Raw genomic sequence first — 27,942 nt, 5'->3', positions numbered from 1 at the left:
GTTGGGTTGTGATTGTGTGTGTGTACATACATGTGTATGCATGGGTGTGTGCTCATGCAAGTTGTATTTTTTTCATTCTCCCTCCACTTTGTTTTTTGAAGCAGGGTCTCTCTCTCTCTATCTATCTCTATCTCTCTCTCTCTTTCCCTCTCACTAAACCTGGCACTCACTGATTCAGCTATGCTGGCTCATGAGCTCTGTTTTCACCTCCCAGAGCTGGGGTCATAGATGTGCACCATCATGCCTAGCTTTTACATGGTATGGTGGATTGATAAAAATGGCCCCATAGGCTCAGATGTTTGAATATTTGGTCCCCGGTGGATGGAAGACTGATACCATTCCCAGTCTGTCTGTTTCTCTCCGTCTCTACCTCTCTGTCTCTCTCTATCTCTGTCTCCCTGTCTCATACCTTGATACTTGGGGATCAAGATGTGAGCTCCCTGCTGCTTCAGGCTATACCTGCCTGCTGCCATATTCCACACCATGATGGTGATACGCTGGAACCAAAGCCCAATCCCAATTAGACACTTTCTTTTATAAGTTGTCTTGGTCTTCTTCTTCTTCTTCTTCTTCTTCTTCTTCTTCTTCTTCTTCTTCTTCTTCTTCTTCTTCTTCTTCTTCTTCCTCCTCCTCCTCCTCCTCCTCCTCCTCCTCCTCCTCTTCCTCTTTCTCTTCCTCCTCCTCCTCCTCCTTCCGTGAAAAGTGACCGATGTAGTAGATACAGGGTATCTGGAAAACCAGAGTGCTGCAGAGCCCAACTGGCTCTACTCCATAAGCCAGTGGAGTGCCCCCTGCTGTTGACCCACGAAACTGTACCATCCCCTCTGCCAGCTCAGACTCCAGGGGGCAGAAGGACACTTCCTTTCATCTTATTTGTTTGTTTGTTTTAGTGCAGGGCCTTGGATATGCTAGACAGGTTCTCTACCCATGAGCTATGGCCCATAACCCTCTTTTTGCTTCTTATTTTAAGATAGGTTTTTCACTAAGCTGTCTGGATCGACCTTGACATTTCAAAGCTCTGCCTCAATCTCCCAAGAAGCCAAGATGACAGGCCAAGACCACCAGGTCAGAGAAGTGTATTAGTCCAGGAGGGAAGTGCATGTGGACTCTATCTTCCGCACTACCTCCCCTCAGTCCGTTCATTCATTCATTCATTCATCCTCACTTGGACACTCCCATCCTACTCCCATTTTGAATGATCCTAGTTCACAAAGTAAGCCCAGATGTGACTCGAACCCCAAGGAGTGAGCATTCAGCTGATGAACATTTCCTTGTGCCACCCCCTTTGCTTCTAGGATTTGAACCAAAATGCCAGAAAAGAGTCAAGCAATGAAGTTGTGAATTTCCATCAACAATGGGGGATAGAACTAAAACCCAAAAGGAGAGCATTTCTTAGTACCTACTGTGTCCCAAGGACCGCACACTGCCCTTGCTAGGTTCCCAAGACTGAGTGTGGCCACTCCCTTCACAGACAAGCAAAGTGAAACTCAAGGCAGATGCACGGCGAGCCCAAAGTCACATGAGTGCCGAGTGGAGGAGCTGAGAGTCAGACAGACTGAATCTGGCCTCAAAGTCACACGGAAGAACTGAATAAATTTGATGGTGAGTTTCCCAGCAGCCTGGGGAGAAAGGGAAATTAGATACTTCATGAGATGGGGGGGGCGCATGTCTTTGGAGGGAGGGAGCTGAGTGAATCTGTCTTTTCTCGGGTGAGAACTGATGAGGAATTCAGGGAGGACCCTAGAAACAGGAGAGCCTTTGGCTTGTATATAGGGAGGTTGCTGGGTAAAAGTCCATTCATCCCCAGAGGAGATCTAGCTTTGGCTCCTTCTTCCCCTGTGGCTGAATGCATGTGTATGCATGTGTGTGCATTTGTGTGTGTGCGCAGGTGTGTGTATGGTGTGCATGTGTGTGCATGTATGTGTGTATATGTGAGCATGTGTCTATGTGTGTACATGTGTGCATGTGTGTGTGTGCGTGTGTTTCTCTACCAGGTCCCAGTCCCAGGTCTGTCTGCCTTCCACTACTCCACCTTCTTTATTACTCAGACGCCAGGGTCCCTGCTAACCGGCGAAATGCAACTGTCTTTAGGAAGTGTGTGCTGCGTCAGGAGCCTGCGCACAGACCCCTGTGGCCAGGGCTGGCTTCCTCCCACAGGGTCTGGGCGGGGCGGGCAGGAAGGTGCTGTGACCAACACTGTCGGCCACCCACCAGAGCAGCAGCTGAGCTAGCAAGGCAAACAGCTGGACCACCTTCTCCCAGGGCTTCAGAATGGACCTGTGTCATGCAGGTAAGTGAATGGGGGCCCAGCCGCGGGCCTCAGCCTTTCCTCCTGCAGAACAGGGAAGCAGTGGTAGCCTTGCAGGGAAGGCTCCGGAGAGCACAGAAGTAAAACTGGTTTTAACCAGTTCCAAACATCAAACCCTGTGTGCAGATTGGGAACCAGGCTGGGCTGCTGGTCCCTGGGTCCCACGGGGATCTGAGTGGTTGCCGACCTCCTGGGTCAGCTCCGGTGTGGGAGGTGATGTAACAAGAGGGGGTGAAGAACGAGACAGGAGGACATGATGTAGAGAAGAGGGCATTGGCAGGCCTCAAGGGGACACAGCTTGCGCGCCGAGAGGGTTCTTAGGGGTTCTGAGCAAGAGTATTCAGGCAGAAGGAAGAGCTTCTGCAAGGGCCCAGAGGCAGCTGGACAGAATGACCTCTGGTGAAGGTGGATGCTGTTGGTGGTGAAATGTGTCTGGATGGTGCAAGGGCCTGCAGCACATTTTCTGCTCTTGGGCCTGGTGGCCTTTGATGGAGTCTGGGGGTGTTGCCTGAAGGAGTCACACGGAGAGTGAGGCCCTAATGCAGTAGGCGTCATTCTCTCAGTAGCCAGGGTGCTGGGTCTGAGGGAGAGAAAAGAAGAAGGCTGCAGAGTTGGTACAGGTGGGACAAGCTAGTGTGGTTCTTGAGGGGCAGAGACCAGGGCTATGGAAGGAGCCTCAGAAAGTCCCCCGGAGCTCTGGGTTCTGAGGGACGGCAGCAGCTATCTGAGCAGGGCTATGTGACTCTGAACTAGCCCAGACCCATGCCTTTCTCCAAATGAAACCTAACCGCCTAACCCCTGAACAGCCTGGCCCCACCCACAGGCACTGGGCATCCCCAGAGTCTATGCCTAGTATCAGACTCTTCTGACAGCCATTCATTTATTGACCAGATACAAGAGATGTGAGAGAACATGGCTCTGGTCACCTTGCCCAAGGATCTCCTTAATCCGGTCTCTTCCTGCCTCTCTGGGGTTTTGTGGGAGAGGGGAAGGTGCGTCCAGTCCCTCAGAGACTTAGTGACAAGGTCGAGGTCAGGGCCACTGAGAAGGCAAAGGGACACCAGGTGACAGGCAGGCCCTGCCCCAGGTCACTCAGAGTCCTTTACTCACTGGGGTCCTGATATAATGGGGTGACAGGACAGGCCACACTTGGTGCAGATAAGGAACCTGAGACTCCCAGAGGGGAGCTAAGGGTGCAGACTAGCTAGGCTCAGGTCATAAGGCCAACAAACAAGCCAGCAAGAAGAGCCTAAAGGAAGGGCCCGTCTTAGACAGGGGCCGCAAAAGGCCGGGATGCATTTCAGGCCGATCTAGATACAGGGATGGACAAGGGCCAATCTGTGGAGGATTTGGGGTTTCCATGGATTGGTTTGTCTTTTGGTTTGTTCATTTACTCATTCATTCTACCAACAGCCCTGTGATGTGCTTCACAGGAGCTAACATTCTGGGGTATTGGGTGGGCAGAAAGGGGACCCTGACCTATACCTGACCTGGCACAAATGGGCAGAGTGAGAGAAGGGTCTGGGGACTTCCTGGAGGAGGCCTCTGGGAAGGGGGAGATCGTTCTGTTTCCCAGAGCAGGTCCCACAGACGTCCACAGTGGCGGGGACTCCCCTCAGACTCATTGTGAATGGCTGACCCTTTGTCCCCGCAAGCGCTGGGGCAGGGCCTCTTCCTTCAGCAGGCTTTGGTTTCCTTGTGATGTTTATGGATAGGATGGTGACAAGGACTCTCTCAAGCTGCCCCACCCCACCCCGGCTCCTGTCATGGAAGCAAGTCAAATCCTTCCCCCAGGGTCTACAAGAAGGTGAGCCCTGAACACAAGAAAGCCCTCCCTGATGAAGGCCGGCAGTGAGCAGATGAGGGTAGGTGGGCTGAATCTAGAGGCCTCTGGCAGGGAGAGGAAGCTGCGCTAGCGCCCTCCGTTTGATACCCCTCTACCCAGTGCCCCTCAGGAGCACCCTCCCTGTGTGCCCAGTGGTACCCCCTCCATCGACAAAGGGGAAGTGGAGTCGGCTGTCCTGGAAGCAGTGTTGCAGACACTAAAAATATGGTGGAAAAGAGGAAGGACAAGGGGGAAGTGGTGGGGAGCTGGGGTGGTGGCTTCAGGGCAGGAGGCACCAGGCACTCACTGACCTGAGACTGGTTCACAGAAGACAGAGCAAGCAAGGGTGAAGGGTTACAGCAGGCTGGGAGCACAGAAGGTAGAGTGGGCAGGGGTGAAGGGTGATGGGAGGCTGGGGAGTAGAGAAGGCAGAGCAGGGGAGAGGGGTGATGGGAGGCTGGAAGCACAGAAGGTAGAGTGGGCAGGGGTGAAGGGTGATGGGAGGCTGGAAGCACAGAAGGTAGAGTGGGCAGGGGTGAAGGGTGATGGGAGGCTGGAAGCACAGAAGGTAGAGTGGGCAGGGGTGAAGGGTGATGAGAGGCTGGGGAGTAGAGAAGGCAGAGCAGGGGAGAGGGGTGGTGGGAGGCTGGGGAGCACCATGGGAGGATCGGATACTCATCCTATGGTGATATGTCTGTATGTTTCTAGTGTTTGTACTGCTTCAAAACAGCCTCTCCCAGGACCCTCACCAACGCCTGTAACCCACCCTTGGTGGGTCACATCAGAGGCAGCCCCTGTCTGGCATTGTCTACATTACCCCCGATCTTAGATCTGGAATTGGGGGGGCAGGGATGACTCTGTGTTTTGACAAGTGGCCTGGTGAAAAGTCAGAGGGTCCTTGTGGCCCCCATGGCCTGCATTGGGGCAGCAGGCCGGAGACTGTGGCCTGCTCTCTCGTAGGTTCAGATGTACTTGAACAGCTAAAACTCGCTGGAGACAGGACTTGGGGGAAGGGGACAGTTTCCTCAGAGGGTTCCTGAATCCTCTGCCACCACTGAGCCCGAGGACAGCCGAGAGGGCAAGGGTCAGGCCACCCCTCACTGCCCCTGCACCGCCCACTCCCCTAGGAGTCCTAGTTCCTTGTATCTATTTCCAACCACTCCCATGCCTCAGTTTCCCTCAAAGGAGGTCCTGCTGCAGGCTCATTCCTGCATCTTCATCATTTTCACGCTATTGCGATTGGCACAGGGTCGGAACACCCAGGCTTGTGGGTTTCACAAGGTTACAGGAGGGTTGGAGGCTCCAGCCCCAGATGGGTGGAATGTGAATCCCAGCCCTGTCACTATCCAGCTGTGCCGACTGAGGGAGGCCATTGAACCCCAAGAGTATCATATACAGGAATACAGGAGGAAGTTAGAAACCCCTTCTGCAGAACAGTGGGGATTGAGAGACAGAAGGAGAAGGTGCACACAGTGGGTCCTCAATTGAAGGGCAGGCTTCAGAAGCACCCAGAGCTGGCACACAGAGGGAGGCATGGTGGCATTGGAAAGCTCAGCTTCCGCCTCGGTAATCGGATGATGGTAGAGGTCATGGAAACAGATGATTGACAGGACCTGGTGATGGGGGGAGTCAAGGGCTAGAAAGAGGTGGCATCAAGGTGCTTGGGGTTGAGATGCACCCCAAAAGCTCAAGAAAAGGTTGAGTGGAGGGGAATTCTCAGAGTTGTTTGGGACCCAGGTGGAGCTCGCTGGCCAGCCTATCTAGGATTGTGAGAGACGTTATCTCAAAGAAGGAAGATAGAAAGTGATTGAAGAACACATATGGTGCCAGCCTCTGGTCTCTACGCAGGTGAGCACACATGTTCACTCACTCCCCAACATAGACATGCATGTGCACACGCACACACACACACACACACACACACACACACACACACACACACACACACCTGCCTCACCTGGGCAAAGTTGTGGGTCTGTAACCCTGCTGGGAACCCACACTGCTTTTTCCCAACTGTGTGACCTGGAATATGTCACCTCACCTTTCTGAGTTTCTGTGTCTTAAACTGAAAACAACCTCCTATTTAAAAAAAAAAAATCCCAAGGGTTGGTTTCCTTGGCTGTTCGGGAGCTAGGGTTTCAATGAGACTGGGTCACACTCTTCTCTGGCATGCCTTTAACAGGCTAGACCTCTAGCCTTTCAGGGATAAAGAGGAAGTTCTGTCAAGCCCACAGGGCACTACTCTTGCCTAAGGAGCCCTGCAACCAGCATGGGGAGGGGCGGCAAGCATCCTGGCCATCCAAGTAGGGGACCTTCTCCGCTGCACCACCATGAGGCTGCCCCATTCTTGTCACCAGCAGGTCTTGGTGGTGACAAGTGTGGGGAAAAGCAGATCCCACTGCACGCAGTCTTTGCTGCAAAAGAGCCTTTTTGGTTTCACATGGTCCCATGGTGCGTGAAAACGGTTGGGTAAAGGAGCAGAGCTACCCGTGTCTACCTGAGCCTCTGTGGACTCCAACCAACATGAATAGCAGGCCTGGATGGGGCTCAGGGGTCGAGAATCTGTCTGGCATGTTCAAAGCCTTTCATTCTATCCTTAGCAATACAAAAATAAAAATAAAAGACCGACTAGTCTTTACTAAAGCAAACATTCAAGTCCATGGACCTTCCGGAGAAATCGTGGCACAGGGCCAGAGTCTGCTGCTGCTTGGTTGGGCATTGATGGGTGATAGTCAAGGGACCCAGGAACGAGTCCAGCTTCCTGCTACGCCATGTGGCTACTTCCTTCAATGTGCCAGAACCAAGGTGGCCCAGTAGGAGGCTGGTGAATCAACTGACCAGGTCCATTAGTGGTGTTGTGTTTTCATGCCCTTCCTGCCTGCCCGCCTGCTGTAACTCTGTGCCCACTTTCCTCCATAAAGTCACCCATGTCTTCTCCCAACTTGTGCCCCCGTCTTTCCACTGTCCTTTCTCTTGACCTTGGCTTCTGCTAGTCACTGCTGCCAGGAATTCAGGGGTGCCCTCTCTTCCTGAACCATAGGAAGTGGTGACCCAGGTGCCCCAACCAAGATCTTCCTTATGGTCTTTCTGGGAAGGCCTGCAGTTCCTTAGCTGCCCACATTGCCCACATTGTTGGCCATAGTTTGCATTTTTCTTTCTCTCTCTCTCTCTCTCTCTCTCTCTCTCTCTCTCTCTTTGAGACTGAGTTTCACCCTATAACCCAGACTGGCCTCAAACTTGTAATCTTCCTGCCTCAGCTTCCCAAATGTCATGATCACAAGTGTGAGTTGCCATGTCTGGCTTTGTGGATGTTCTGACTAGAGTGTGGTAGGTAGAATGAGTGAGCATTATCCTGGTCAGGGTCATACTAGCTCCAGGACCACAGGTCTCACTTTGTTTCGGGAGCCAGTAGGATAGCACAAGATTCAAAGCCCGTCCAATCCAGGGTCCCGGCGGGCTTCGTGGCTTCGCCCCTCTGCAACCTTTGCCATTTTATTTCTCTTTTCTGAGTCACAGTGTCTGAGAGCAGAAACTAATGCGCCCCATTCTGTTTCCCTTCTTACAAAGTCAGGACAACAGGAAAATCCCAGTAAAGTTCATTTGCCAGCCTCCCTTGCAGCTAGGTGTAGCCTGGTGACCCCACAATGGCCACGGAAATCTTTCTTCAGGGAGTGAAAGGAATTATGATGGAGAAGTGGGGCTACATAAGTGGGGAATTATGAGGGAGCTGTACCCTATCTGGGCAGGGATGACCAAGAATGCCTCTCAGTGTTGGTAGCATCCAGTCAGGCCCCAGGGGTGACAGCAGGTGTCACACTAGCTCAAGTGCTGCGGGTCTCACTTTGTTGCAGGGATCTCCCCAGGAGGAGCCCTGGAATGCAGAACCAAACAATCATCCTCTCTCCTCAGATCTCACCGAGCTCAGCAGTGGGGAGACCAAGGAGCTACAGCAGATCAAATGGCACCGGAAGCAACTGCTGGAAGACATTCAGGTGTGTGCACACATGCTCACATTCATAGACCCACACACACTCACACTCAACAGACTCATACATATTCACGCTCTCTCACACACACACACCACACACAAACACACACACACACACACACATACACACACATACACACATGCTCATACTCACCGACCCATACACATTCATGCTAATTGCTAAACTACACACACTCACAAGTCAGCACTAAACACTTCCATATCTCCTGCTCTCCTGACCAAATGCTCAGAAACCCAGCCAGATGTTATCTTCTCCTCGCCGAAGACCCCGGCATCAGACCCTCTCACCCCCAGACCCAGGCATCAGCCCCCTTGCCCATCAGTCCCAGACTACTGACTCTTCTCGTCCCAACCTGAGGTCCCAGAGCCCCTCACCCTAGCTCCAGAACCCAGCCTTACTCACCTCAGAAATGGAAAGTGGGCTGAAACTGCCAGGGACTGAGCAGCCAAGCCCAGGGCAGGCCAGCTTCAAGTACTTGCCTCTTCCCAAATGTACCCTTGGACAAGGTCACACCCACCCCAGGCTCAGCTCTTGGAAGCTCACTGGTTTCTTAGACAGCTCCCAAGATTGTCAGTGACCTTCAGATTCCTCAATCTGCTTGCTCGGTCCAGCCTCTGCCTCCACTGGGGCTCCTCCCAGATCTCATATTCCTGTTCCTTCTCCTTCCCAGACAAGATTCTACCTCCTCCTGCAGGCTGTCTACCACTTAGGTACACACACATACACACACACACACACACACACACACACTTGATTCCATGCTAACCCACTCTGCTAACATCCTGTTGAGCACATACATGTGTCAGGCTCTCTCTGCCACTGCTGTGGCCACTGGCAGCAAAGCTACTTCCTTCACCCTCTAGCACCTTCCCATGAACCCAACATCCCCAAACTCGAGCTCCATGAAAACAGAACCTGGGCCTTGCTCACCCCTGGACCTCAGTCCCATAGCTATAGCATATAGGCACTCAGCACTAGTGAAGATGTCCCTGTCATACCTGCGGGTGGGAGCCCAGCCAAGATCCCTGGGAGTAAGATCTGTCTGACCTCAGAGCAAGGGGTCCTGCACCAGTTCTGATCTCCAGTAACAACCCAGGAGCACCGCATCCCAGCACCCCTCATCTCGGGGAGAGGGTGGATGGCTCTTGGGTCACTTGTGTTGTTCATCTACTGCCTGCAGGCGATGCCAGGACATCTGCCCTCCTAGTGGTCCAGCAAATGTGGTTGGTGGGCAAGCTGGGGACCTTTTCTGCACTGGGCAATCCCTGGAGGCAGGCTGAGGCAGGCTGGGGTGGAACCGGGAGCTGCGCAGCTCTGGGATCAGTTCGGCAGACATGGGGTTGCCTCGTCGGCCATGGCTGCTTCCTCTTCCCTCTGATCCTCTGAACCGCACAGCTTCTGAGAGGCCTGTTCTGCCAAGGCCCTGGGGTACCCATAGCACCTAGCCTGTGACAGGCACTTACTGACAGGTGACAGAGAAGATGGGATGCCAGAGAAGAGGTGTCGTTTGTTCCCTCGAAAACCAAAGGGAGAGCACTGCCATGCTATTGTGCGAAGCTCCCAGCCAGGTTGAGTGACGGCTTGTTGGCGAACACAGAGGGCAGTGGCCGGCTGCTTGGGAAGAGAGAGCAAGCTGGAAATAGGATCAAGTGGGGTCACAGGGACTCCTACCCCTGAGGCAAGGGCCGGTGGAGGGACAAGGGCACACAGAGCCATTGAGCTCCTGCTCTCAAGGGGAAAAGGCATAGGAAGGAAAGGATCCGAGAGGGTTGAGTAAGGCACAAAGGGAGAGGCCTGAACCCCGGGCAGAGCGGGAGCTGTGTGGACATCCTGACCTCCAGGCCAACCCTTGCTTGTGTGTCCACAGAAGCTGAAGGATGAGATCGCAGACGTGTTCGCCCAGATCGACTGCTTCGAGAGCACCGAGGAGAGGTGAGGGGCCCAACCTGTGGGAAGACAGTTCCTGGGTGCATCTCAGTCCCCGTGTGCCACGGATGATACCCCAGCTCCATCTAGACGGTCTGAGCCACTCTCCACTGACTCTTAAGTGACCCCCACCCTCTCCCCCTGCACCCCACCTCCCCACACAACCACCCTACACATTATTGATCAGGGGCAACTGGAACCAGATGAGCAAAGAAACTTCCCTTTGGGTGAGGGTAAAGAAATACTGGTACCTGGGGACCAGAAACCTGGCCTGGCGTAGGCTCTACTGCCTCCACCCCATCCCCAAGTCCCCCATCCCTCACACAGGACGGCTCCTGCTGGCTCTTTGTCCTAGGACAGGGCCTTCTCCCTGGGCCTCAGTTTCCCCATTTGTATAAGGAGGTTAGGTTCTCACACAGTCTCCTAGACCACAGCCTCTCAACACTGTAAAACCAATATAATGACATTTCAGCTACAAACTGGAAAAAAAAAACCCTCAGTGTTTTAAGTAAATTTATCTTTGTGTTGGGGGACATACATTGCTCTCCGGGGCCAAATGTAGCCAGGCGCGGTCAGTAGGCTGGACAGACCCACTAGAACTCTAAGATACTGAACTAAAGAACTCCATATGGTTTGCCGGATCCCTGCCCCACCCGCGAGGCCTCTGCTTCTCCACCATCCCATGCCCATGCATGTATGCACATGAACATACACAACCCCTGGGTGAGGGCAGCAGACGGTTCTTACAGTGAAGGAAACTGAGGCCTGGGAGGGATGAAGCGACTCCCCTCTAGTGGCCAGGTCCCAGAGTATAGCAAGACTTATGCTTGGAAGCAGCCTCTGGGGCCCATGTTCTCGCTGCTCCCATCATTCCCCAGCCTTCTGCATCCTCCCCAATGAGCTCTGCTTGCTCCCTCGATGCCCCCCACCCCGTTCTTGCTCTCCCAGGTGGTCCAGACTCAGGGGCTGGGGATGCATGTAGAGTTCCAAAGGCATGTTGACCCTCCCGAGGAAGGCCCCCTGAGGTCTTGTGGGGGATGGCAGCAGCCGGAGCCACCATGCTTGTATCTCCCCGTTCACAGCCGGATGGCGCAGAGAGAGAAGGAGATGTGTATTGGGAGGAAGAAATTCAACATGGACCCTGCCAAGGTACACATCCAGGGGAGGGGACATGGATCCCACCAAAGTGGGCATCTAGATGACCACAGGAGGGGGGCATGGGCCTCACCAATGTGTCCAGCAGAGCTAAGGGAGGAGGCTGTCTCCACCCAACAGAGGAGACAGCTGAGACCCCTCAGGGCCAAGACTTTGGTCCTCAACTGAGGCTAGTCTCTGTCTACACCACTACAGCACTGCAGTCCCAAAATGGGAGGCTGTGAAGTCCTGTCCCCCGCCCCCCCCCCCGCCGCAACTTGAACCCATTCCCTTTCTTCCCTGGCCCTATGCCCTCCTCTGGAACAGGCTTGGGCAGTGAGGCCCTTAGATGGTAAACTCTGTCCCTAGCATGTCTTCCAAGCCCCGGCTGTAGAAACACTTTCTAAAGCTTGGTTGCTCATGATCTCAGAGCCAGCCTGCAGCCCTTCACTCTGCCAGGTGGCCATGGGCTCGCTCTCCAGCAGGGGCAGACAGAGAAGGAAGCCACACACTGAACTAGGACAAGGGTCCAGGCAGCCACAGGGAATGCCGAGCTCTGGCTAAGACTGTCTCAGCTGCACACAGTCCCCTGGCACAGCCACAGGTCCTGGACCACTGCTCCCCTTACTGGCCCTCATACAGACGTGCACATATGTTCCCAGCTCTGGCCACAGGATGCCCAGCATCCTCAGCCTTCCCTCTGGGAGCAGCAGGGACACAAGGAGCCAAACACCAGAGACCACCCCATATCCTCCACACACGGGGCAGGGTGGTGACTCTTTGGGCTTGGGCAGCAATGAGAGGGGCTCAAGAGCCTATCATATGACCAAAGCTAGCTTCAAGGAGACAAGAGACAAGGGTATGCCCTCCCATCTCCTAGAGAAGGGGCGTAAAGGTCATTGCCATGGAAGCTGGCTACCTCCCAGGTGGGGTCTGTACCGTCTCCTCCCCTTCTGATTTAGCTGGTTTGTGTGACTTTTACACAAAGGGCACCGACTGCTAGTGTGATGAAATGAAACTATTTGAAATAATATGCGTTTGGAGGAAACAAAAGGAGAGGCTGAATCACCGAGTCTTAGCACTGCGACTCCTGGCAGCCACGGGAGGTTGTAGTCTAAGCGTGCCAGGCTAGAGGGACCCTGGGAAGCACATGGCACGAACCTATGTCACTTAGCACACCTCCAGAGATGGGGAGGCCACCACCTTCCAAAGGCAGCTCCAGGGCACCCCTCCTCCCCAAGGAACCAGGGGCCTATGCTACTGGGGGCCACACGTGATCTCTGTGTCACCTCCAGGGCATCCAGTATCTCATTGAGCACAAACTGCTGACCTCTGATGTCCAGAATATCGCCCAGTTCCTGTACAAGGGCGACGGCCTCAACAAGACAGCCATTGGCACCTACTTGGGGGAAAAGTAAGAGGACCCCAGACAGGGAGCGGGAAAGTGGGGGTGTGCGGGTGGAAATGCCACTCAGGGTGCTTGGAAAGAAAGCCATCATGCTTAGGACTGGAAATGAGCACCGGCTCCAAGGCTGGACCATTCATTCATTCATCCATTCAGTATGCTGTTTGCGTCTCCTGTGCTCTGAGCTCTCTTCCGAACGGCAGCTGTATAGAGGAGATGGTCAAGCTCCTGTCTTCAGGGCCAGGAGCTTCCTGCAAGAGAGAGGGGCAGAAATGAGCAGCTCTGTGCGGTACACAGAAGGAAGAAAAGAGGCAAAGACGGGAGGGTTCTGAGCTGGAGCTCTGGTTTCTGACCACACGGAGGTGGAGGCAATGCACACTGGAGGATTCCAGGGAGTGAGCTCTGTCAAAGCAGAGGCCCTAAGGCAGAGCAGCCCATCTCACAGCAGGCTGAAGAGAATGAAGGAGTGTGAGGGAGGAAGGAAGGAAAGGGACGAGGCAGGGGGATCCATAGAGACTCTAGACAGGAGCACCTGACTGGCAGAAGGGATAGGCCACAGGTGAGGAGGCTCAGGGAGTCACAGCCCTTCTCCCACACTTTCTGGGTGACGTGGCACACAGGTTCCTGACCCGAGAGCTGCGGGGAGAGGAAGGAAACAGAGAACCCTACTTTTCCTGCAGCTGATGAGGAAACTGGGGTGTGGGGTGTTCAGGAACTCGAGCAGAGTCACCAGGCAGGAAGTAACCAAGGGAGGCCCAAGAGGTCCAAACCCAGAGCCTACGGTCACTCAGAGCTGACTGTGTGTGTGCAAGCTGACAAGTGTTCCCCCTTCTCCTGTCCCCCTCTAGGGACCCCATCAACTTGCAGGTCCTACAGGCCTTTGTGGACTGCCACGAGTTTGCCAATCTCAACCTCGTTCAGGCCCTCAGGTGAGTGGTAGGGGTGGGGGTGGGGATCCAGCCTAGGGCTGCATGCTTGAGTTGGGGGAGCTTAGAAGCCTACAGCTGCCTCTTATTGCTCTGCCACCATTATTAAGGCCTGAGAGACTTGCAATGGCTTTTCCTCCCGCCCATCTGGGGACTCTAGTACCGTGTTCTAGCACTTTCTAGGCTAACACATGTACATATGGACTTTATCCCCGCACCCAGCTCTGTGCTATGTGGCTGCCATGGCTTGTGATTGCCCGATTCCAATGCTCACCACTATTTGTGTTTTCGCATCCCTGGGCCCAGTGTGGGGCCTGAGTTAGCAGCATGAGCCCCCAAACCATAATATCCTCGTTCCCCCATGTGACCCAGGGCAAGGCACAAATAAGAAACCTCACAGCTGGGTGTGGTGTTTCACACCTGTAGTCAAGGCACTCAGAAGTCTGAGGCAGGAAGATTGCTGTGAGCTCCAGGCCAATTTGGGTTACATAGTGGATTCCAGGCTAACCTGGGCTACCCTCTCTTTAAAAAAGAAAAAAAGAAAGAAAACAAGACACAGAAAAGGAAAAGGAAGGAAGGTTCCCTGAGCCAAATCAGTACCAAATCCAGACGGCAGAAGGACTAAATGAGGAAGGACTTGTCACCAGCCATAGCTGGCCACTTCCACGAGTCAGTTGTTAAGTCTTAGTAAAACTTCAGGCCTCTTAAGGAGTCCTAAAGCTGCTGCTGAGAAGGCTTGGAAGTCTACTCCCAAGAGAGTCATTTGATCTGGGCTTTGAAGGCGAGAAGGAAGAGGTCACTACCATCCATCCAGAGAGTATGGCTTCTTGGAGGAAGAGTTTAGGAAGCACTCATCTCCAGCCATTCATTCATTCATTCCCTCTTTAACTCATTCGATAAGCTTTAAATGAGCAGGTTTTAATTGACCTGTGGAGACAAAAAAAATATTTAGCTGACACCAAATCACAAGCTTCCAGAAGTGAGGGAAGATTAGGTCCCAGGACAGGGAGGTCCATCTAGGAGAGGCGCTGCCCAGGGCCCCACAGCCAGAGCCTGTTGCTCCACACCAAGTCTCTGTAAGAAGTGCGACTCCGTGACCTCCTGTGCTCCTGGCCCCTTCGCATCCGAACCCATCTGCCATGTGTTGGAACCTAGAGGAGGTTCCCATTCGCAGGGGCAGAGGCAGGGCACCCCGTGTTAGGGCATAGAGGAGGTCATGGGTTCCCATTCACAGGACAGAGGCAGGGCACTGCCTGTATCACTGAGAGCCCCATCTGCTTCACTGACCATGGCCCTGTCCCCCTAGGCAGTTCCTGTGGAGCTTCCGGTTACCTGGTGAGGCCCAAAAGATTGACCGCATGATGGAGGCCTTCGCTGCTCGCTACTGCCTCTGCAACCCAGGTGTCTTCCGGTCCACAGGTGGCAAAGCTCTTCATATTCTCTACCACGTTAGCCGTTCAGGTCCTTACTAAACCCTCACTGAGCACAGACTCCATGCCTGTCTAGGGCGTGGTCGTGGGGAGAGGCAGCAGGGAGGACAGACCAGCGTGTGGGAGTGTGGAGTACAGGAAGGCTTCGCAGGGGAAGGCCGGTCTGGGTGAGGTTCGCAAGGATAGCTAGGAGCCCTCTAGGAACTTATGCTAAGGGAAAACACTTCCGCGTCTCACTTAAACAAAGGCCCCGGGGCATCCTTGGAAGGTCAGATAAGGGGCAAAGAGCAGAGCACCTGCAGGTGACCAGCAGGCTCAGCCACCCGTACCTCCGCCTCCAAGGGTAACCACAATCAGGACAGGGACAGGATGAGGGAGGGGCCGCCACAGCCAACTGGCTGTGCCTCTTCTTTTGGCTCTGGAGTTACCACGCAGTAATAGAGAAGGTTCCGGTTTTCGCAGCGCTCTCTATGCGCAGAGCCTTTAGATCCTCTTGTCAGGAGCATCAGATCCCAACATCACTCTCTAAGCTCGGCAGCAGATTGTCCCTGGTGAAGCATGACTCAGAGTCTGACAGGAAGCAACTTGTCCCGGGCAGACTGTTCCCTTTCTGCTACATGGAGGGCCAAAGCCCCTGGAGCTCCTGACACACTTGGCCACAACCTGAGAACTGGCATTTGCTTGCCTGCAGGTTTCACACACCTTAACCATTATCTGCGACTTTCAGGGGTGGTGGCCTCCGTCTCTAACATCAGCCTTAGGGAAGCTGAGGCAGGAGGATTGCTGCCAGTTCAAGGCAGGCTGGGTTTTAAGTGAGACCCTATGTCTGACAATACAGTCAATCAGTCTGGGTAGAATGGAAGGCATTTAAATCAATCAGTTTGTCACTGTGTGACCTGGAGCACGTGACTCGACCTTGTGCCTCAGTGTCTCGTCCTTAAGACGGAGGTGTAGTCGCACCTGTCTCCCGGAATAGGCCTGGGGGTGCCGAGAGCTGAGCACAGGTCGGGACCCCGGCTGTGGGAGGGAGAACCATCGCTTCCTAGAACATCAGCTTTCGAGAGTCACATGAGCAGGCTGAAGGTCAAGGGGTTGGAACTGGCCCCCTCAGGTTCTGGATCCTCAGAAGACCCAGAACGGCAGCCACACCCCTAAGCCTGTGGTCTGCCCAATGCAGCAGGCTGCTGGCAGCGTGACCCACCAGGCAGCTCAGAACAAGCTACTAACTAGCAGGGCAGCTAACAATGAGCTCCCGTTCCCAGGAGGCAGAGAACAGAGTGGGCGGGCCTGGAAGGGCCGCAGCTGATGGAAAGCTGGATCTGAAAGGGAAGGAGGGCGCAGCCGCAGGGGGGCAGAGCTGCAGAAGCTGCAGCTGAAGTTCACAAGGGTGGGAGGGGGAGGCTGGGCCCTGAATGTCTGCCAGCCTCAGCCAGGGACAGGGTGAACCTTCAGGGCCTTGCTAGGACTGGGATGGAGGAGGGGACGGTAACCTGGGCCCGGATGGTGACCAGCGCTAGGTTCCACAGACACCTGCTACGTGCTGTCTTTCTCTGTCATCATGCTCAACACTGGCCTACACAACCCCAACGTCCGGGACAGACCGCCCTTTGAGCGCTTCGTGTCCATGAACCGCGGCATCAACAATGGCAGCGACCTGCCCGAGGAGCAGCTGAGGGTGAGAATGCTACCATCTTTCTGGTCCTCTGGGAGTCCCACCCCTCTGAGGCACAGCCAAGGCAGAGGGCATGAGGGTCCACCAGGCTAGTCGCTGTTGGGAGGTGGGCCTCATCTCTACAAGGATAGCTGCAGGTGGACTGCAGGAAGTCCTCCAGATACAGAATTTGGGGAACCCTGGCCAATCGCTATTCATACTTCCCCCAAATGATACTTCGGGCCGGGAGTGAGGTTCAAAAGCCTGCACAGGCCTTAGGATCCATCCTGAGCTGCCCCCCCACCAATAAAAGGGGGCAGTGCCTCCTAAGCTCAGAATCCCAGAGTCTCTGCAAGTCAGGAGGAGAAAATGCTTGGCTGGAGTCCTCAAAGGAAGTCAGTTAGTCTCCCACAAGCCCCCACTAGCTCTACCTCAAGGCTAGGCCCAAGTCTCGTGTTCCATTATCCCAACACCCCATCCTCACTACACTGCACCAAACTCTGTTCTGGGCACAGGGACCCAGGGATGATTTCATGCTGGTCCTGCCTAGAGCAAATCAGAGGTCTGGTAAGAAGGGATCTATCTACATATAAATTGCATCAACAGTCAACTCCCGAAGCTCACTGATGTCATCCATGCTGACTGTGAGAGCTTTGCTACAGAGAGATCTTAGGGGACAGGCAAAGGTGTCACCCCAGTAACTTGGCCAGAGCAGGTGACTTCCGCACTGGGCTTAGACACCCGGATAAGAATTGTCTTAGGACTTCTATTGCTGCAACTGAACACCATGACCAGAAAGCAAGTTGGGGAGGAAAGGGTTTATTTGGCTTACACTTCCACATTGCTGTTCATCACTACAGGAAGCTAGGGCAGGAACTCAAGCAGGGCAGGACCCTGGAGGCAGGAGCTGATGCAGAGGCGATGGTGGGGTGCTGCTTACTGGCTTGCTTCACATGGCTTGCTCAGCCTGCTTTCTATAGAACCCAGGACCACCAGCCCAGGGGTGGGCACCACCCACCATGGCTTGGGATCTCCCCCATTACTCAACAATTGAGAAAATGTCTTACAGCTGGATCTCGTGGAGGTATTTCCTCAATTGAGGCTCCTTCCTCTCTGGGGACTCTAACTTGTGTCAAGTTGACACATAAAACCAGCCAGTACAAGAGTCTTCCTGGAGAAGCGGGGCAAGGGCGTTCTGGGAGGAGAAAGTAGGGTTTAGCTGGGAAGGGTCAGCATCCAGTGTAGTCCCCTGAGATGCAGTATACGTGAGCAGGGTGTCCGAGTGGTGAAGGCCAGCCTCAGGAGCACATGGAAGCCAACGGCTGGCAACACCAGACGCTTGGCCTGGTGAGAAACAGTCATACTGTTCAACAACGAGAGGCACCCTGGTACTCAGAGCACCGAAGTCTCCCCAGGATCAAAGTCCTCAGAGAGGTGAGCAAGGACATAGCCCCCAGATCAGAGCCTGGCCATCCCCTCAGCCCACAGAACACAGGTCCTGAAGGAGGCACTCAGCGTATAAGAATTGCTACAGCGCCACCAGAGCACTGGTCAGCCCCATATCCCCTATCGCCTGCTGAGTAGCCTTGGGTGGTTCCCTGGGGTTCAATCCACCGTGCCTTCTGAGACTGGGGGTGAGCAACCTAAATCACGGCTGCTGTAAGCAGTCTTTTAAAAAAAATGTTTAGGGTAGGGCCTGCCCTGTTCAAACCCAGACTTAAAGGCAGCTCGTGTCATCAGAAAGAATAATTCAGAATGTGCTGACATTGCGGCTCAGCTGGTAGAGTCCTTGCCAAGCATGCACAAGGCCCTGGGTTCAATCCCCAGTATTAAAACAGGCTTTGTAGCACACACCTATAATTCCAGCATGGAGGAGTTAAAAGGCACCATTGGTTACACAGCAAGTTTGAGGCTAGCCTGGGCTACAGAAGATGCCATCTCAAAGCAAGTAAGTAAAAAAGAAGTCAAGAAACAAAGAGAAAAAAAAACAAAAACAAAAAACCGGAAACAAACAAACAAAACCAACCCTGAGAGCAGGCTAGAAATACAGGCATTTCATCACACTTGGAGGCAGAAACAGCATGTGTCTGACATGTGCCCTGAACGTGCAAGGCCTCCCGCTGACCACTGACCGACCATTTCTACCTTTCACCCAGAGAGCCTTCCTCCACCTTGTCCCCTCCTCATGCCCTCAGGCTGGAACTACTTGGTCATCTCCACGTAGCTTCCGCCCTGCCCAGGAGGCCTGGGAAGGGTCCCATGTTCTGGTCAGCAACACAGAGCCAAGCAAAGAGCAGAGCCAAGCAGAGCCTCAGCCAGCTGGCTGCCTGACTTTCAGCCAGGAGCTGGACTCTGGAAGCCCTCGAGCAGGGAGGACAGCAGAGGGAGTGGCTGGTGGACAGGAATCTCCCTCCGCTCTGTCACAGGGTGCCCAGACCTGCTCTAAGAACAATCCCAGGTTTTCATAGGCAGCCACATGGACCCAGGATCCTCTCACTTTCTCCCTGGCTTCATTTGAATATTTTAGAAGCCAGAACCCAGGGTCATATTATCCCGCTGCAGAAGTGAGTTCTCCATGGACCACCGTTGCTCAACTACCTAGAAAGCCCCAAAATGCTTTAAAGTACACCAAGAGGCAGAATAAATTTACACAGATATATGTCCCAAGAGGTCACCCCAAGGTTACACAGCCCTGGAGGGTGTCCTTGTAGGATAGACTAAGAGAGATGCATTGTGGCAGGCTGGGACACAGTACTTAAAAGGTTCTAGGTACAGAGGAGATGAACCCCAGCTCCTCCCTGGGCCATCCTGGGCCTCCCTGTCAGAGCAGGCTGTGTCCTAGGCATGCCGCCATTGTGTCCCCCCTATTCCCAGGGTCCAGCTAAGGTCACAGGGCACCACTGGAGGTAGCTGACCTGAGGCTTCGTGTTTGTAATAAGAGAGTCCTAGCTGCTGTCTGACTCTGGAGCTCTGCCTCCTGCAGAAACTAGAAGGTAACATCTCGGGGACAGAGGACCTGAGCATGCTACCTCCCCGTCACAGAGGAGGACCTGAATCCACAAGGCATATCCACTGATTTCCAGGCTCTTGTGTCCTGGAGCAAAGAACTGGGTCAGGGACACAAGGATAATGGGAAAAATAGAGTTTATTAAGGAAGAAAAAAAGCATTTCTGAGAAAGGAGTGGGGCTGGAGATCTGAGACAAGACTGAGAGTCACGAGCTGCCGGACACCGGTCCTCATCCTTTGGGTGCCTTTGTGTTCCTCACACCTTCTCCAGCATTTGGAGGTGGGGGTTCTTCTATGTGTTGTGTCCCTTACGTGTTGCCATAGTTCACATGTGACAGTCATAGGACAACTTGCAGGAGTTGGTTCTCTCCCCCCAAAGACTCGAACTCGGGTCATTAGGTTTAGCAGCACCTCCGCCCACTAACCCATCTTGCTGGTCCATCATACGTAAATTTTGATGTCTCTTTCTTCATGCCTTTCTGTCCTGCCACACTGGGTGGAAGAATCACAACTAATATCACTAAAAAGAACAGGGATCCCTTTGCCCTTAGACTGTCGGCTTTGGGTGTGGCTAGATCTGGGAGCTTGATGGCTCGAGGGGGGTTCAGGTCACAGTGAGCCTGTTCTGCACAGTGGTTATCTCTTAGACCCTAGCTACTGGTACTGGTTGGAGTCACGCACCTTTTCTAAACTAGTTTCTATAGCACAGAGGCTGAAAGGCTCTACACAGCCAAAGGGGAGTTACTGTCCCTTCCTGGAGCCTGGAGATGAAAGAGGGTACCCAATTCACTGAACAACCTAGACAGAAAAGAGAGGAGACGGGATCCTGGGACAGGGCCCCAGAGCCCCGGGTAGACAGGCCATGCTGTATACCCAGGGCCCCGAGAGGTCTCTATGCAGTGGTTTGTTTGGTGACAGGGACTTCAGGGTGTTTTCAAGACACAGGAAGTGCGGGTGTGCTGCTGTTTGTACGCACCATGATACTGTGACCACAGAAACTTCCAGGTACCCCTGTGGGTTTAGCAGAGGCTGAGGCCCCATCTGCCACCCCGACGCCTCCTCAGGCCTCCCTAATACTTGTCTGAGCTGGCAGCTCAGCTTCTGCTCAGGCCTTCCTGTCTCGGATACTCATTGTACCAGTCAGCCACCTGGGGATTCCTAAGGCAAAGCCTGCTACCCACGCAACCACGCGGTCCTCCCTCCACCCCAGCCCCAAAGAAGCTGGTCCCCACATTTCTCTCACCCCCACACCACAGTGAGATCGAGAGGGGATGTTAAAGGCTTAGCTGGAGGGGGCTCCAGCCCCACCTCCATAGACTCAGGAAAACTAGCATTAGGTCTGCTCCCCGTGGGGACCCCTGGACAAAGGACAGGATGGCAGTAAATAGTGGGAGGCAGGCATTCATTCATCTGCGAACCCATCCATCTACATGCCCACCCACTCATCTATACATCAAGGTGTGAAATCATCCATTACGGTACTAGGAGACATCACTGTAAAGCCAGCTGCAGTGAGAGGTAATGGCTGCACACTGCCTTCTGTCTTTAACAAGCAGGAGAACGTTAGGATGTTAGAAGTCTAGTTTCAGCACTGAAGGAGACCAGTGCCCTAAAAAGATTCAAAACACTCTGGGGGGTCTGCACCCACACCTTGCCCTAGAGTGGGAGCCATCTTATCTCTGGCTTGCGTACCTACCCTGACAGAGAGTGCATCACCCTCCAGGGTCATTTCTTGTATACTGAAGCAGTTGTTTTACAGTCATCTATGAAGGACTGAAATCAGCCCTTGGGGGGCCCTCTCCATCCCAATCCCTGTAATCAGAGACCATGCTGGATAGAAACTATGGTCAGCACCCACTACGGACCTCCCCTGCTGGGCCTCTGGGCCTGAAGCTGTCAATTCCCTCCTCCCCAGGACCTCATCTATTTTCACCCAGCATGTGTTATCTAGAAGGTTCTACAGTCTGCCTAAGTAGAAGAGGGGTGTCTCCCATCATGAGCACTGCCTGAAGTAATCCCTACTCCCGCTATTGTTCCCCTGGGAGGGTGGGTACCTGCGAACCTAAGGCAGGAGTCCACCCTGCTCACTCTGCCCTGAGGCCACACGGGGGAGGGGACACAAAGGTATGGGTGGGGCCAGTGCAAAGGAGAGCCCAGTCACCTAAGGGACAGGGAAGGATTTCCTAAGAATGGCCCGAGAGGGGGTTTACCAGGAGGAGGACAACCTGCCCAAGGCCACCCAGGCCAGGCGGCTCAGGCCCCAAACTCAGTGGACTGAACCCATCTTTCCCATCTTCCTGGACAGAACCTCTTTGACAGCATCAAGAGCGAACCCTTCTCCATCCCTGAGGATGATGGCGGTGACCTCACCCATACCTTCTTCAATCCTGACCGTGAAGGCTGGCTACTCAAGCTGGGTAAGACCTCTGTGCACACACTGATAAGTTCACTTGCACACATGAGGCTGACACACGCACATATTCCTCAGGAGGGGACCTGCACAGCACTGGGTTACCTGAGCCCCGGCCCAGTAGTCTGCTTGCCCATTCTACCCTTCCTCTCACCCACCCTCCCAGTCATCCAGCTCCCCACCCATTGCCCTGCCCATCCATTCATCTGCCTGCTCATCCATCCACCTAGCCAGCCACTCACCTGTCTACCTACCTGTCTCATCGTCTACCCACCTATATGCTTATGTATCCATCCATCCACCCACCCTCCACTCATTCGTCCATCCACTCATCCATCCTCCTACCTACACATCTACCTATCCCACACACCTTTTATCCACCCGTCCATCCTTTGATCTGCCCATCATCCATCCATCCATCTATATATGCTCACCCACCGATACATACATAAAAACACCTACCCTCCGGCCCATCCTTCTGTCTTGGGATGCAGGTGGTGGGGGAAGCTGGATGTAAGGGAGCAATGGGAGGCAGGAGGTCCATAGACATCTCTGTTTCCTCCCAGAGGGTTGGAGAGAAAAGTCTAGCAGACTAGTAGTCTATCAGGACTACTGAACATGAGATGCTGGTCCTCCAACAGCCTGACCTTTGGGTGGCCATTCTTGGGAAGCCAAGACTCAGCAAGGTTAGGGCGACTTCTCAAGGCCGCACAGTCAACAAGTGTCATATTTAGGGCAGCAGAGGGCTGGATGTACCTGAAGTAAGAGGAGGGAGAGATGGGATGTAGCTCGGACAAAGGGTCATGGGAAGTGCAGTGGTGGATGCGCCTTTGGTTGAGGGAGGCAGCCAGCCCTGCCTCTTCCAGGAATACTCCCAGGAGCCTCCCCAGCAGGACCAGCCAGTCAGGGACTGTGGTCTTCCAAGGTGGGGGAGGAAAAAATGCCTCATGTTGGGGGAAGGGCCTCAGCCAGGCAGCTTCCATTACTTACCATGTACCTAGACTATGGCAGACTCACCCGGGTCCCAGATGCCCCCCAAGCCTTCTGTGTGCCACTGTACCCCAGCCTCTCTTCCTATAGGCCTCAGGGCCTCACATGCTGCCCCAGACACTAGCTCCCAGCCCCGCAAAGTATCTCTAAGCCACAAAGCCAGTCAGCAGCGGGGCATCAGGGCCTCATGGCAGAGCCCACAAGCCACACTTCAGCATCCATTTCTGCAGTTGGACGGTGGAGACAGTGACCCAGAGAGTACCAGCCACACAGCAGCATGGCTGAGAACCTGGGTTCCAGGGCAGTGGCGCTGGACTTTGAATGGACAGGACACGGACATGGCCTAGCTTTTCCTAGCCTTGGTTTCCTCATCTGTAAAAATGGGGTCGCCGGTGGCCCCCCTCCTTCTGGATGGCCGCAGGGATTCACTTCCTCACTTTTTCCCTTGCCTGGTGAATCAATGCTAGAATGCTGTGTCAGTTACTGTTTCCAGGGCTGCACCTACACACCCAACAAAAGCAGCTTCAGCAGGGAATGGTGCGTTTGGCTCTGAGGGAAGAGCTCCTCCTGGCAGGAACTTGAGGTGGCTGATCACATGGTGTCCACAGTCAGGAAGCAGGGAGCGATGAAGGCAGTCTGGGACCCCAGCCCCTGGGATGGTGCTGCCCATATTGAAAGTGTGCCTTCCCACCTCAGAGTTGACTCAATCTAGAAACTTCCTCACAGACAGGCTCCGAGGCCCACTTCCAGATGGTTCTAGAGCCTGTCACCCTGACAGTCAATACTAAGCACCATAAAAATAAAGAAAGCCTGAGTCTGGGTGGCTTCCAGTGGGGTCAGGTGACAGCGATCTGGAAGAGCAGGGAACTGTGCCACCGTACCCTCTATCTAATCTCTGAGAACCCAAATATGAGTCAACGGGGTGATGGAAGCCACTAACACTTGGAGTATAGAAAGGATGGATCTGGAGGCTCAGGGAATGGGGGGTGCGCGCATGGCAGCCCAGAAGGAAGACTGACTTACCGGGCTGCCGGCGTCTTTCAGGCGGCCGTGTGAAGACATGGAAGCGGCGCTGGTTCATCCTTACGGACAACTGCCTCTACTACTTTGAGTTCACCACGGTGAGTGTGGGGGAAGGTGGGGCTGGAACACAACCAGCCACGACAGGCCCTCCGGCTGCCGCCGCCACCTGAGAGAGCCGGCCATTGCAGAGTGCTCAGCTCCTCTCTACTCCCATGTCACAGAGGAGGAGAACTGAGGGGCAAAGGGGAGGAGGGGCTGGGCAAGAGGGAGCACTCACTTAAAGTTGGGTTTCCTGGGCTGGGGCTGTAGGTCAGGGTTAGAGGATGGGCCTAATATGTGTGAGGTCCTGGCCAAATCCCAGCACTGGAAAAAGAAATAATTGTTCAAAGATGGATATATCACCTAAAGGTTAGGCATGGGGACTCATACCCATAGTCACCACACTGAGAAGGCAGAGACAGGAGGGTGCTAACATGTTCAAGGCCAACCTGAGCTACACAAGACTCTTTTTTAGAAGATAGATAGATAGACAGACAGACAGACAGATAGATAGACAATAGATAGATAGATGAGCTGGAGAGATGACTCAGCAGTTAAGAGCACTGGCTGCTCTTCCAGAGGACCTGAGTTCAATTCCCAGCACCTACATGGCAGCTCATGCCTGTCTGTAATTCCAATCCCCAGGGGAGGGGATCTGACACCATCTTCTGGTCATTGTGGGCAGTGCACACATGTGATGCACATACATGCATTCAGGCTAAACATCCATACACATACAATAAAAATGAAAAAAAAAAGTTTAATCGTGTCTCCTAGATCCCAAACAGGGTTCTAGTGCTGTATCCATCTGTGGCTGGGTAGTTTGGAGAGATGGTCTGGGGAGGCCCCAAGCTCACACATCCTGTCCTTGACTTCACTTCCTCAGGACAAGGAGCCTCGAGGGATCATTCCTCTGGAGAACCTCTCTGTGCAGAAGGTGGATGACCCCAAGAAGCCGGTGAGAATCCGTCTGGGGATTCCCAGTACAGAGGGAAGGTGTCCACAAGGTGCCCTCCACGAGGCCGGGCTATTCTGTAGGGTCGCTCCAGGAGTTTTGGACACAGGACGGTCAGTGTCATTTTAGCGGCAAGCCTCAGTTGTCTTGTGGGGCTGGACTCTGGCACTAACTGGGGGACTTCTAAGTCACAGCTCTTTAATGAGCCTTGGTTTCCCCCATCTGCTACATGGGATTCTAGGGAGCCTGGTATATAGTAGGTGCCTGGGGTCCTCTCCCCCTGAACAGTTGGGGAAGGGCATTCTGCGGGAGTGCTGCTCTTGCCTCCAGGGGTGGCCTAGTCTTGCTCCCCAACCTTGCCCTCATCTGGCACCTCCCACAGTTCTGCCTGGAGTTATACAACCCCAGCTGCCGGGGCCAGAAGATAAAGGCGTGCAAGACTGACGGGGACGGCAAGGTGGTGGAGGGGAAGCACGAGTCCTACCGCATCTCAGCCGCCAACGCCGAGGAGCGCGACCAGTGGATCGAGGCCATCAGGTGAGGGCAGCCGGGACACTGAACACTTCCTGTCATCTTCCTGCCTCTTTGGGGTCTTCTATCCTTGTCTGTAAAAAAGCAAACGCCAGGTCTTTCTCCTATTGGTGGCCCTTGGTGGGCAAGTTCTTGCCCAGTCTCCATGTCAAGCCTAGGGAACACAGAAGGAAGACACCAACTTCATGGGTGCAGTGGGATGCCCCGCACTTGGTCCTTGCAAGGAGCTCAGTCAGAGGGGAGACTTGGGCAAGTGGTAGACCTGTCAGCCAGAAGGTACGTGTGGCTACTGGACAAAGACCATATCCTAGGAGCTGGAAGAATCCGAGGCCCAGAGATGGCAGAGCCTTGCCCAGAGCCACACAGTGAGGGGCCCAGCTGACTTCAACACTAGCTCTCTCATTACTCCTGGTTCTCTAAAGGGGCCAGAAAAGGAGTCTCTGCTGGGCTCTCACCTCCAAACCCGAGGTCTTGCTCTTGCTGGGTCTGCCTAATGGACAAGGCTATCAGAGTAGGATTTCTCTACATCAGTCCCTGGCCTTTCCCGTGCAGCGGGGTGAGCCACCACCTCCCTGGAAGTCACACACCCCAAACCACAAGTCCAGAGGACCTATGCTCCAGCCAACCCTGAAGTCTCATTTTCTCCCATACCCCCAGGGCCAGCATCACCCGTGTCCCCTTCTATGATCTGTTGTCTGCTCGGAAAAAGAAGATTGCCAGCAAGCAGTGAGCTCCCAGGAGTGGCTCTGGCAATCCGGTGGGACCTGTGGTATCTGGAGCACACCTCTCACCCACTGCACCTGTTCTTGCTCACAAACCTACCCCTCCCCATCACTGGAACTGGCTATGGGGATGCAGAACCTTGAACGACCCAGAGCTCACAGGGAAAACCCTGATACCAGGGCTGCAAGCCAGGAAGAACCTCTGAGGCTCCACCCTGGACCACTGCAGCCGAGGGTAAAGATGGGGAGATGAGCCAGCCCAGAGCACACTACCAGTGTGCCCCACCCTCTCCCTCTCTGTCCCTGGAAGCTTCCAGTTCAGAGGCATCCCACCCCTCAATTGGACCAGGCTCTCCCTGCCAACACCAGGTATCAACAGACACCCAAATCCGAGCCTGAAGCTTCAGACACACCCTTCTGCTGAATCACAGCCTTCTCTGGGTCTTACAGAAATTCAGGGTTTGGACAGGAAACATCTTGGCCTTTGGTCAGCTTGACTTCTGGGGGAACTGGGACACCAGGTGACTGAACCAGACAGACTGTGCTGGAAGGTTCTGAGGACACCACTGTCACCATTCTCAAGGCCTTTGACCTGAGAAGAGATGCAGGGGAGCCTCTCCAGGCAGCAGCAGTACCTGTGGCTGGCAGATCTGAGCTACAGCTGAGAGAAATGGGAGAGGAGAAAACGTTGTAGGCTCTGCCCACCAGGAGGGCTGCCTGCAGGCCACGGTGAGCCAGCTGGTAGCAGGGGACTCACACTTGAACAGACTCTTGCCCATGGCACCACTACTAGTTGCCTGGCCAGCAGAGCTGGGCTAGGGAGGGGTTACAGAATGGGCCCTTGTTCCCGAATCCTGCCAGAATGAAACCAGCTTCCCATGCGCAACAGGCCCCCGTGTCCCCATGGAGCCCTCACCTGGAGGAGGCTTCTTACCCAGGGCACATGTTTGAGGAGCACCCTGTCCAGGGAAAACTCCACAGTAAAGTTGCCAAAAAGTGGGGGGGGGGGCTTCCTGTGCTCTGGGCCAGCCTGGGCCCTGAGCAGGAGCAGGTAGCCAGGCTGCCTCATCCCCCGAAGCAGCCCACACGTGCACACTTCTTACAGGGTGTGTGTGGCAGGAGGGGTGAGACTCCTGTCTCTGATGGGCACACGCCTGGGAGCTGGGGCAGCAGCAGACAGAGCCCTTGCTGGACAACTGGGGGCTTGAGCTGAGCCCACTTCAGCTGCCCCCATTTAGGAGTTAAAGGACCCTAAAGTATTCCTCTGCCTCTGGCATGTGTTGTGCACAAAGGCTGTGGAACCATTGTTGTCCCCCTGCCTCCCATCCTCAGCTTCTTCCCCAGCACCAAGATGGTGGGGTCAGGGTCATCAGTTTATTTCCTGTCCTGACACTTAGAAGCAAGAATAAAGCTCATGATCCAACTCCTGGGCAGAAAGCTGTCCTTCTGCGATTGTGTCTGCCATTGCTAACTCCTCCCTGGTCCTCCCCCTTCATCCAGGAAGAGTGAGCACCCAGGGGTCCCTTGAACCTTATTTTCAGGACGCTGGGGGAGGTGCCAGGCTGGGCAGAAGTTCCCCCAGGATTTGGGCTTTCTCTGGGCTTCTTCGGGGCAGGGTTAGGGGCTAAGCTGAGTTAATTCTGCTATGGC

At 54.2% G+C, this 27,942-nt stretch overlaps 1 protein-coding gene across 9 annotated transcripts; it reads left to right on the top strand.

Annotated features, from left to right (window-relative positions):
- Positions 1–1,462: 1,462 nt before the first annotated feature.
- Cyth4 (cytohesin 4) lies at positions 1,463–27,715 on the top strand. Of its 9 annotated transcripts, none has more exons than XM_087899006.1 (14): positions 1,463–1,602; positions 2,092–2,290; positions 8,043–8,125; positions 10,014–10,075; positions 11,152–11,218; positions 12,499–12,617; positions 13,457–13,537; positions 14,841–14,995; positions 16,491–16,639; positions 21,928–22,039; positions 24,067–24,143; positions 24,971–25,042; positions 25,422–25,576; positions 26,228–27,715. In XM_087899006.1, the coding sequence occupies exons 2-14, from the start codon at positions 2,272–2,274 to the stop codon at positions 26,298–26,300; spliced, it is 1,224 nt and encodes a 407-aa protein (XP_087755132.1). In that variant the 5' UTR covers positions 1,463–1,602; positions 2,092–2,271; the 3' UTR covers positions 26,301–27,715. The 9 variants fall into 9 exon arrangements, with proteins under 9 accessions (XP_087755132.1, XP_087755131.1, XP_087755134.1 ...); XM_087899005.1 differs by having other exon boundaries at positions 1,464–1,602; positions 10,011–10,075; XM_087899008.1 differs by having other exon boundaries at positions 1,465–1,602; positions 10,011–10,075; positions 14,841–14,953.
- Positions 27,716–27,942: the final 227 nt, after the last annotated feature.

Source organism: Myodes glareolus, chromosome 19 (genome assembly GCF_982192425.1).
Source record: "Myodes glareolus chromosome 19, mMyoGla1.1, whole genome shotgun sequence".
In the NCBI taxonomy this organism is placed as follows: domain Eukaryota; kingdom Metazoa; phylum Chordata; class Mammalia; order Rodentia; family Cricetidae; genus Myodes; species Myodes glareolus.
This window is presented reverse-complemented; position numbering and strand designations above follow the sequence as displayed.